This window comes from Arachis stenosperma, chromosome 8 (genome assembly GCF_014773155.1).
Source record: "Arachis stenosperma cultivar V10309 chromosome 8, arast.V10309.gnm1.PFL2, whole genome shotgun sequence".
NCBI classification, from domain to species: domain Eukaryota; kingdom Viridiplantae; phylum Streptophyta; class Magnoliopsida; order Fabales; family Fabaceae; genus Arachis; species Arachis stenosperma.
The window spans coordinates 31,419,356-31,431,527 of record NC_080384.1 but is presented as its reverse complement, the minus strand read 5'-3'; the positions used below and the strand labels follow the sequence as shown (position 1 = coordinate 31,431,527).

The following is a 12,172-nucleotide window of genomic DNA, read 5'->3' as shown; positions in this document are numbered from 1 at the left end:
TAAGGAAGTAAATCAACCGGAGCTTCATATTGTTAATTATCTTGGAGATCCAAATCATGTAAGTTTTTTTTTTCATAATTTTATTTAATAATAATGATAGTGATAATTTTAGATTTTATTAACAGTATATATTGTAATGACACTAAGTAGAAATTAGAAATTAAACATATATGTATGTATTTTATTTTATTATTAGGTGGTTAGAAATAGAAATAAAAATAGGAATAAACCTTGTATGTATGTATGTATGTATGTATGTATGGAGATGAGATGAATGTTTGTTTGTTGAGATGAATGTTTGTTTGTTTGTACTGGTGATGAAGATGAAGCTCTCTGGGTAATGTATATTATTTAAAAAAAAGAAAAAAAAATATTTGAAAAAATAGTACATTAAAAAAAAAGAAAGAAAAATCTGTACCTAATAAATTGGAATAGGGAGACATTAATATATTGTTGTTGTTATTGTCAGTATTAGTAATCGAATTTAATTAATTATTACGATTAATAATGAAAATTTTATTAGTTATTTTATTTATGATCGTTAATTATTATGATTAATAATAAAATTAGTATATATACTGTTTGAATAGTAATAATAATAAAAAATTAGTATGTTGTTTGGTTTATATAAATAATAATAATAATAATAATAATAAATAATAATAATAGAAAAATTAGTATGTATGTTATTTGAATAATAATAATAATAATAATAATAATAATAATAATAATAATAATAATAATAAATTAGTATGGTACGTTTTATACGAATAATAATAATAATAACAATAATAATAATCATAATAATAGAGAAATTAGTATGTATGTATGCTGTTTGAATATAATAATAATAATGATAATAATAATAATAATAAAAATAAAAAATTTGGTATGATTTTTTTTTATACGAATAATAATAATAATAACAATAATAATAATCATAATAATAGAGAAATTAGTATGTATGTATGCTGTTTGAATAATAATAATAATAATAATAGTTATAATAATAATAATAATAATAATAGAGAAATTAGTATGTATGTATGCTGTTTGAATAATAATAATAACAATAATAATAATAATAATAATAATAATAATAATAATAAATTAGTATGCTTTTTTTATACGAATAATAATAATAATAATAACAATAATAATAATCATAATAGTAGAGAAATTAGTATGTATGCTGTTTGAATAATAATAATAATAATAATAATAATAATAATAATAATCAGAAATTAGTATGCTGTTTTTTTGTTTGAATTGGTATTATGCTGGGAATTAGTTTTAATTGACATGTTAAGTATACTTGTGTTGTTGAATAATATAGTTATGTTATATTTGTTCTTATACTGGAAAATGTGGTATTGTAGGCTTCAAGGATGTTGATGTGCGATCATTTACACCCGCTGGATCCATATAATCAAATTGTTGAGGCACAGTTACGCGAGACTGGATTTTATTATGTATCCCAAATTGGAGTTATTAAAGGCCAGTCAGCAATGATTAATGCTCTGATTGAGAGATGGCGGCCCGAGACTCATACTTTCCATTTTTCGGTGGGTGAGTGTGCCGTGACCTTGGAGGATGTGGCGGTAATTCTCGGTCTGCCAACAAATGGTCTTCCGGTTACAGGTCCGACCATGAGTAGCTTTGAGGCATTGGAAGCCGAGTGCTTGCACCACTTTGGAGTTGCACCCAGCAAAAATGAATGTAGAGTGAGCTTTATAAAGTTAACGTGGTTTAGGGGTGTGAGAGATCGTATAGTGTTGAATGATGATGTGCACATGCAGATGTATGTAAAGTGTCACATAATGTTGTTATTTGGAAAAGTTCTATTTGCAGATAAGTCGGGTGCAGGGGTACACTGGAAATTTTTACCGTTGCTCCGCAACTTCGGCCAGATCATACAGTTTAGTTGGGGTTCGGCATGCCTGGCACACTTGTATAGATCATTGTGCAGGGCAACTCGTGTCGACTGCAAGGAGATGGACGGTCCACTAACACTGTTGGTCAGTTGGGCTTGGATCAGGCTACCATTTCTAGCGCCGATTCCTGGCAATCCCTGAGTGTTTCCAATTGCAAACAGGTAATTTTGATTAAAGTATGCATTGAAATAATTGATATAAATTGTATTTTGTTTATGGTAAGATAAGTTAACAAATGGATTGTCCGTCTGCAGGTGGCATAACTGGGACCGTCAAAACTATGCCTACCGATATAAAACGCTTGCCCACTACAGGAGGTTGTTGGATGATCTAGAAGAAGGACAGGTATTGTGTAAAATACAAGTACCTTATGTAAATTCTTAAGTGAAGTAATTGTTGTGTAATCATCTTACTGGGAGAATTGTCTAGTTTGTTTGGCAGGCTTATGGCATTGGATACATCAAGCCAGACGACATCTACTACGACTATGGCCCTCGGCACCGCATTGCTTGCATCGCCTCGGGCGACGCAACATATGAGTGTCCATCTCATTCAAGAAGCGGGTCATCTTCGGCCGGCCCTTGGCTACCCGTCTGAGGAACGGGTTTCCAACGAATCTAGGTCCATGATAAGCAGGCCACGTTGCCGGATTTCCCAGTGGTCGAAACCTAGCCCTGTATACTCTTCGAATTTGGTCCATCTTGTAAACGTCATTAACGAACACTTTCCAATCCAACCTCTGATTTGCACAACACGCAAACACGTGCCTACACGGAATTCGGTCAACCTGAAATTCACCACAGTCACACCGATAGTGGCGCAGGTCAACTGCATACTCAACCCCACTAGGCATCTCGCGTACTTCGAAGACTTCATTTTCTCTATCAAAACAGCTAACCTGTATGTTACCTGATGCTCGTTGATTTGCATTCAGATTGGTTGTCACCATCTCAGAGAATACAAGTCCAGCACTGATTCGGGCTTCAGCCTCAGCTCTTTTCCTAGTGAACAACTCATTCAGCCTGTAAAATGTCGCCTTAACAAGTGCAGTGACTGGGAGATTGCGTGCACCCTTTAAGACGGAGTTGATACATTCCACAAGATTGGTGGTCATATGACCCCATCGGTAACCACCATCAGATGCCAAAGCATACTGCTCACGAGGGATCCGATCAAGCCAATTGGTGTAAGCCTCACCCCGTTCCTTTAATCGTTCATAGCGCATCTGGTACTCCCTGGTCGTCCTTGAATATCCTATGAAAAACATTCAGTCAACTATGAACACCAGTCTATTTGATCGTGCTTACAATAAATTAAAAGTTCATTGTATACAAACTTACCAATGTTGACGATAAGCTTCTGCAGGTAAGGTGCTTTGAACTTCCTCAAGAAGTTGGACTCAATATGCCTGATACAAAACATATGGAAAGCTCTTGGAGGAGACCACGCCCCATTACTTCGTTCAATAGCTGACCTAATCGAATCGTGTCGATCGGAGATTAGTCCGACACCATCACGGGTCACCACATGTTGACGCAGGTTGCTCAGAAAAAAGTGCCATGCATCAGAAGTCTCTCCCTCCACTATGGCAAATGCAATAGGCACGATGTTGTTATTACCATCTTGTGACACTGCAACCAATAAACAACCCTTGTATTTTCCATACAAATGAGTCCCGTCCACCTGCACCACTGGCTTGCAGTGTCTGAAGGCCCTTATACAGGGGTAATAACTCCAGAAGACTCTATGTAGAACACGTATATCAAGAACCAAATCATCCCCCTGGTAAGCTGGCATTGTTTCAAAGTGAACCACTGCTGATGGCTCTTTGTGGCACATGGCCTCAAACCATATCGGCAAAGCTTCATACGATGCTTCCCAACTTCCAAAAATTGATTCGACCGCCTGCTGCTTTGCTAACCAAGCCTTGCGATAACTGATGGTGTAGTTAAACTTTGACTGGATATCAGCAATTACTGATTTCACCTTTATAGACGGGTCAACCTCTACCAACGGCTTTATTGCTTCTGCAACTGTCTTGGAATCCAGCTTCGAATGGTCTTGAGAAATAGTAGACCTGGTACAAGTATGACTTCCATTGTACCTCCTTATCTCCCAACAGTACTTCTTCTGCATTTTGGTTACCCGGATCAACCAGTCACAACCATTCCCATATTCTATACATTTGGCATAGAATGTCGTCGGTGATGACAAGTCATCTTAGCCTAGTTTTACTAGTCTTTTTCTTTTATTTTCACTTGAATTATGCACTTTCTTGAGCCATAAGCAAGCCAATTTAGGTAGATTTTCATGCTTCCTTTGATTGAATCAACCATAGATAAATTAATGCAATTTCATGAGGTTTGATGCCATAATTGGTGCATATTAGGATAGAATGAACATTTCATGATTTTGAGCATAGCTTTGATGTGTTTGGTTGATTTATGATAGGTGAAGAAAGCTTGGAAAAAGGTTGAAGCAAGAAGGAATGGCTAGAAGCAAAGAGGGAGCAATGAAACAAGTGAAATTGAACCAAGAAATATAAAGTTGGAGTTAAAGTTAGCCCTCAAACTTTGGCACAAACTTTTGGGTGAAAAGTTAGCCTCAAAGTTAGCCCCCTAACTTGAAGGCTAACGTGGGAAGTTGGAATTTTTCCCAGGGGCTACTCAAGTTTGCGCCAACGTTAGCCCCCTAACTTGGAGGCTAACGTTGGTAGGACAATTTCTTCCATGGGCACTCAAAGTTTGCGCCAACGTTAGCCCCCTAACTTGGAGGCTAACGTTGGCATGAGAACTATACTCCAGGGCTAGCCAACGTTTGCGCCAACGTTAGCCCCCTAACTTGGAGGCTAACGTTGGCGCCATTTGTGCATAAGGAAGGGCCAACGGTGGCGCTCAAGTTAGACCCCTAACTTTGGCACCAACGTTGGCATCAGTAAAATGGGTTTGCTGATATGAAAAGTTAGCCTCAAAGTTAGACCCCTAACTTTGACTCAAACTTTGAATCCAACTTTGCAAAATTCAAATCCGGTTCAAATGGTTCACTTGGGTTTCTCTCCAAACTTCAAGAGCAATTAACCAAGGCCTCTTTCAACCCAATTCCACCAAGAGCAAAGGCCCAACTCAAGGCTTGAAGATCATTTGAAGAAAGTGTATAAATAGGCTAGAATTCAAGTTATTCGGGGAGCTTCCCTTTTAGTTTCATAGAGTTTTCTTTTCGGTTTGGGAGCTTGAGTGATTTTGAATTTCTTAGTTTAATTGCTTTCAATTTCAATTACACTTGTCTTGGATCTTGGGTTGAAGAATTGAAGAAATTCTGTTTCAATCTCACCTTGGATCTTGTTTATTTTCACTGCAATTTAATTCCTAATTCGGTTACTTGCTTCTTCATTTAAATTTCTTTGCAATTTACAATTCCCTTGCTATTGTTCTTGTTGGATCTAGGAAGGCATTGAGATCTAGACTTGGTTTTCTAGTCTCTGGGTCCTGAGATCTAATTTTCCCATTTCAATTCTCTGTTTCTTGCTATATTTGTTCATTTACTTTTCTATTTTGAATCCGAATCAACCCCAATTCCCATTTACTCTTCTGTTGATGCAATTTAACTTCTCTTTGTTTAATTTCTGCAAATCCAAGTCCCAATCTCCTTTACATTTCAAGCCATTTACATTTCTTGTCATTTAAGATTCTTGCAATTTACATTTCTTGCTCTTTAAGTTTCTGCCATTTAATTTCTTGTTCTTTAAGATTCAGCAATTTATTTCTTGTTTTATTTACTTTCAATGCAATTTAAATTCTGCAAATCACCAATCAATCAACCAAATCTTGATTCGCTTGACTAATTCAACCACTAAACTAAAATTGCTCAATTCTTCAATCCCTGTGGGATCGACCTCACTCCCGTGAGTTTTATTACTTGATGCGACCCGGTGCACTTGCCGGTTAGATTGGTGTTGTTTTGGGAGAGATTCTTGTCTCCACCAAAATAATATCACATCAAGTTTTTGGCGCCGTTGCCGGGGATTGATTAGATTGACAATGATTAAGTGAGGTGGTAATTTAGATCAAGCACTTTTTCTTAATCTTTGATTAACCCACTAACTGTTTGATTTTTTGCTTAAACTAATTAAAACTTCAATTTAGCAGTAAATTGAAACATCACTGGTTTGTGAATTTCTTTTGTTATGCTTGTATGTCAGGTACAAGGAGAAGCACACTAAATCTTCATGAACAAGATGAAAGAACTCTCAGGAGGCTAAGAAGAGCGGAAAGAGGGAAGAATATTGTTGGAGAAGAGGAGTCCGAAGAAGAATTCCAAGATATGGAGGAACATTCAACCAATCCACCAGGTGGAGCAAACAACAACAATGACAACCCACCTCAGAGGAGAGTTTTGGCTTCCTACACCTTTGCCAATCCTAGACATTGTGGAAGCAGCATCTTGGCTCCAAATGTCAATGCAAACAATTTTGAACTCAAGCCACAACTCATCACTTTGGTTCAGAATAATTGCTCTTTTGGTGGAGGATCACTTGAAGACCCGCACCAACACTTATCCACCTTTTTGAGAATATGCAACACTGTCAAAACTAATGGAGTACCTCCTGACAGTTACAAATTGATGCTATTCCCATTCTCTCTCAGGGACAAGGCCACTCAGTGGTTGGAATCATTTCCAAGAGACAGCATCAACAACTGGGATGATTTGGTAACCAAGTTCCTCGCCAAGTTTTATCCACCACAGAGGGTTATAAGGTTGAAGGCCGAGGTACAAACATTCACACAAATGGAGACTGAACCCATCTATGAGGCATGGGAGAGGTACAAGGCTCTAGTCAGAAAATGCCCCCCCACCATGTTTAATGAATGGGAGAAGCTGCAAAACTTCTATGAAGGCTTAACACTGAAGTCCCAGGAATCCTTGGATCACTCAGCTGGAGGTTCCTTGCAACTCATGAAAACTGCAGAGGAGGCCCAAGAACTCATTGATATGGTGGCCAACAACCAATATTTCTTTGCTCATCAAAGAAGCCGCCAACCATCACAAAGAAGAGGAGTAATGGAGCTAGAAGGAGTGGATTCAATCCTGGCTCAAAACAAACTAATGCAGCAGCAAATTCAACAACAATTTGAGCAAATGACCAAGAGGATTGATAGCCTCCAAGTTGCAGCAGTTAACACTAGCCAACCATCAACCACATGGGGGCAAAATGAAGAAGTTCAAGAAGAGCAGCAGCAGGAACAAGTCCAGTACATGCATTCTAATCCAAATGAAGTCTATGGTGATACTTACAACCCCTCATGGAAGAATCACCCCAATCTCAGATGGGGAGACACTCACAACCAAAACCAACAACCATGGCAGAGGAACTCAAACCAAAACAACCCAAGAAACAACCAAAATTACAACCAGCATCAAACCAACCAAAACACCTACAGAAAACCTCAAAACAACTACCCCAACCTCAACCAGTACCAATCCAATAACCAACCCATTAACCAAAATGCCCACCATCAACCACCTGCAACTCACAACCCACCACAAGCACCACTTGAATCCCAAAAACTCACAAACCTGGAGACCTTGATGGATAAAATGATGAAATACCAAGAAATGGCAACCAAAAACCAAGAAGCATCAATAAAAAGCCTAGAGAGGCAGATCGGGCAAATCTCCAAGCAAATCTCTGTTGAGAGACCTTCAAGCTCACTGCCTAGTGACACAATCCCAAATCCCAAGGAGGAATGCAAGGCAATACAATTAAGGAGTGGGAGAACATTGATGAGCAACAATGACACTACAAAGAAGCAAATAGAGAGCATCAAAGAACCAACAGAGGATGAGAAGCAAACAAAGGCAGATGAAGCTAAGGAGCAAATTGTGATGCCAAATAAAAGCACCAAAGAGAAGGACAATCAGCCACAGAGGTCAAGGGAAATGACTCAGGAACAACAGCAAATAGGAAAGAGCATCACTTCTCCAATGCCATATCCTCAGAGGTTCAACAAGGAAGTTAAGGACCAGCATTTCCACAAATTCCTTGAGACTTTCAAGAAGCTGGAAATTAACATTCCTTTAGCTGAAGCTCTTGAACAAATGCCTCTGTATGCCAAATTTTTAAAGGAGCTTATCAATAAGAAAAGAAGTTGGCTTGAGAAGGAAACCGTGTTACTCACCGAGGAATGCAGTGCTGTGATTCAACGGGGCATTCCACCAAAACTCAAGGATCCGGGAGGCTTTGTAGTATCGTGCACCATTGGCAAAACAATTCTCAACAAAGCTCTCTGTGACCTTGGGGCCAGCATCAATTTAATGCCTCTTTCAATGATAAGAAAGCTTGATATAGAAGAGCTTAAACCCACCAGGATGTCATTAGTTATGGCTGACAGATCCATCAAGACACCCAATGGAATTGTGGAGAATCTGTTGGTGAAGATTGGGGAATTTATCTTCCCAGCAGATTTTGTGATTTTGGATACTGAAGAGGAAGGAAGCGACTCAATCATTCTAGGAAGGCCATTTCTACACACAGCAAGAGCCATCATTGATGTAGAAAAAGGGGAAATGATCTTCAGAGTCCATAATGAACAAATGATCATAAATGTTTTCAAGTCAATGCAAAACATCCCGGAGCAAGAAGACTACGTAAAAGTGGATATGATAGAGAGTCTGGTGGAAGAAATGTTGGAAGAAAGTTCTCAGGAGCAAGAAGGAAATCAAGAGGCAACAGAAGAACAAGTAGCTGAGGCCTTCATTAAGCAAGATGAGAAACAAGACAAGAAGGAAGAAATACGGAAACAAGAACTGAATCCACTACCTACCCATCTCAAATATGCATTTCTAGACACATCAGAGAGTTTTCCAGTGATCATTAACTCATCCCTGACAAAGAAGGAAGAGGGAGAGCTTCTTAATGTGCTCAAAGCTCACAAAGATGCTTTAGGATGGACCATTGATGACCTGAAAGGAATCAGCCCTACAGTATGTATGCATAAAATCCTTTTGGAAGACAATTCCAAACCAGTAGTTCAACCTCAAAGAAGACTAAACCCCACAATGAAGGAAGTTGTCCAGAAAGAAGTAATGAAGTTGTGGAATGCAGGGATAATTTTCCCAATATCTGACAGCCCATGGGTGAGCCCGGTTCAGGTTGTACTAAAGAAAGGAGGAATGACGGTCATCACCAATGAGAAGAATGAGTTGATTCCTACTAGAACAGTGACTGGATGGAGGATGTGCATAGACTATAGAAGATTGAATGATGCCACCAGAAAGGACCATTTCCCTCTTCCATTCATTGATCAGATGTTGGAACGGCTAGCCGGTCATGCCTATTATTGCTTCTTGGATGGATACTCTGGGTATAATCAAATCGTGGTGGACCCCAAGGACCAAGAGAAGACTGCCTTTACATGCCCATTTGGAGTCTTTGCATACCGAAGGATGCCCTTTGGGCTTTGTAACGCCCCTGCCACATTTCAAAGGTGTATGCTATCCATTTTTTCTGATATGGTCGAAAAATTTCTAGAGGTCTTCATGGATGACTTCTCTGTTTTTGGTGATAATTTTAATGCTTGCCTGAACCATTTAACCCTTGTCTTGAAACGATGCCAAGAAACTAATTTGGTTTTAAATTGGGAAAAATGCCATTTCATGGTACCCGAAGGGATTGTCCTTGGCCATAAAGTTTCAAGAAAAGGGATAGAGGTTGATAAGGCAAAGGTTGAAATAATAGAAAAACTCCCTGCACCAATTAATGTGAAATCTGTTAGAAGTTTCTTGGGACATGCCGGATTTTATAGAAGGTTTATCAAGGACTTTTCAAAAATAGCCAAACCTTTAAGTAATTTGTTAATGCTTGATAATCCTTTTGTGTTTGATGAAGTTTGCTGGCATGCTTTTGAAACCTTAAAACATAAACTCACAACAGCACCAATCATCACACCCCCAGATTGGGAACTACCTTTTGAACTCATGTGTGATGCAAGTGACCTTGCAATTGGTGCTGTACTTGGGCAAAAGAAAGGAAATCTGCATCATGTTATATATTATGCAAGTAAAGTGTTAAATGATGCCCAAAGAAATTACACCACAACAGAGAAGGAGTTGCTAGCTGTAGTCTATGCATTTGATAAGTTTAGATCATACTTGATAGGATCCAAAGTTGTGGATTATACTGATCATGATGCACTTAAGTACTTGATGTCAAAGCAGGATGCTAAACCGAGACTCATCAGGTGGATATTGCTTCTACAAGAGTTTGACATTGAGATAAAAGATAGGAAGGGCACTGAAAATCGGGTTGCTGATCATCTATCAAGGCTACCACATGAAACAACTCAAAAAGCCTCTCAGCCCGTAAATGAAAGTTTTCCAGATGAGCACCTCTTACAGGTCCAGCAAGCACCTTGGTTTGCTGACATAGCAAACTAAAAAGTTGGAAGGAAGATACCTCAAGAGTTCTCTAAGCAACAAGTGAAGAGGTTAATCAATGAAGCAAGGAAATTTTCATGGGATGAAACCTTCCTATTCAAAAGATGCTCTGATGGAGTAATCAGAAGGTGCATTCCCGAGAGTGAAATGAGGGATATCTTGTGGCATTGTCATGGTTCAGCTTATGGTGGACACTTTGGCCTAGAAAAAACAGCTGCTAAAGTACTGCAAAGTGGCTTCTATTGGCCAACTATCTTCAAAGATGCCAGAGAATATGTTCACCAATGTGATAAATGTCAGAAAACAGGAGGGTTAACAAGAAGAAATGAGATGCCTCAAAACTTCATCTTGGAGTTAGAATTGTTCGACCTATGGGGAATTGACTTCATGGGACCCTTTCCTCCTTCCTATTCTTTCAGATACATCTTGGTAGCAGTGGAGTACGTCTCAAAGTGGGTGGAAGCAATAGCCACAACTACCTGTGATGCACAAATTGTCCTTCAATTCCTAAAAAAACACATTTTCACAAGATATGGAGTACCCAAGGGGCTTGTTAGTGATGGTGGGGGTCACTTTTGCAACAAACAGATGGAAAAACTTCTCCACAAATATGGAGTAATCCACAAGGTAGCCACACCATACCACCCTCAGACTAACGGCCAAGCTGAATTAGCAAATAGGGAATTGAAGAAGATCCTAGAGAAAACAGTGGGAATCACAAGAAAAGATTGGGCTAGAAAGCTAGAGGATGCATTATGGGCATATAGGACAGCTTTTAAAACTCCTATTGGCAAGTCACCCTTTCAGCTTCTGTATGGCAAATCCTGCCACCTCCCTGTAGAGCTTGAACATAGAGCTTTTTGGGCTACTAAACTCCTCAACCTTGACTCCCAAGCTGCAGGAGAGAAAAGGCTGTTACAACTAAATGAATTGGATGAATTCAGGCTAGAAGCTTATGAAAGTGCCAAGATATACAAGGAGAGAGCTAAGAGGTGGCATGACAAGAAGATCACAAAGAAGGAATTCAAACCAGGACAGCAAGTGCTCCTGTACAATTCAAGGCTCAAACTTTTCCCTGGCAAACTAAGGTCTAAGTGGACTGGGCCATACTTGGTGACAAAGGTTCTTCCCTATGGAAGTATTGAACTGCTTGATGAGGCAACAAAGAATCAATTCACAGTAAATGGTCACAGAGCAAAGTTGTACTTAGGAGGACAATGGGACAAGGAGAAAGAGGTCCAGAACCTACAGCCCTCTTGAAAAGAATGGAAAAATGTCAAGCTAATGACAATAAAAGAGCGCTTGTTGGGAGGCAACCCAACCTGAGGTAGTTTTCTTTTCATAGCTTTTTCAAATAAAAATATTGAATAATTGACATGCATTGCAGGGAACTAAGTTTGGTGTTACACACCAAAAACAATTTAAGGGAGAAGGTAGGATTCTAAGTTTGGTGTTTCACCAAGACCTCATTCAGAAACACACCCTGCATATTGCTAGTCTCAGGCAATCAAACAGATTATTCAACCATGTAATTTCCTTTTAGTCCTTACTCTATAGCATTTAGCAAGAACATAAAAGTCTGCCCAGAGTTAAACTGCTGAATCAGAGGAATTAGCAAGGAATTACGCATCATGACTCGAAAAGGGGCACAACAGAGGGACGAATAAAAAGAACTGCAAACCTATAGGTTGTATCTATACTTAACCTTTGCTGTTGAGAAATGATTTGAGTATGTTCTGTTAAAGTGCTCACTTAGTTCACAGAGTCAATTTTATCTTAAAATAAGTAAGCTAGTTTAAGTTGTG

General features: G+C 38.8%; 1 protein-coding gene across 1 annotated transcript; it reads right to left on the bottom strand.

Moving 5' to 3' along the window:
• Positions 1-2,394: 2,394 nt before the first annotated feature.
• Positions 2,395-4,070, bottom strand: LOC130945792 (uncharacterized). The gene is made up of 2 exons (XM_057874492.1): positions 3,275-4,070; positions 2,395-3,188 (listed from the first exon to the last, which is right to left on the bottom strand). Exons 1-2 carry the CDS (start codon positions 4,068-4,070, stop codon positions 2,395-2,397), a joined length of 1,590 nt encoding a protein of 529 aa, XP_057730475.1.
• Between the last annotated feature and the right edge of the window lie 8,102 nt (positions 4,071-12,172).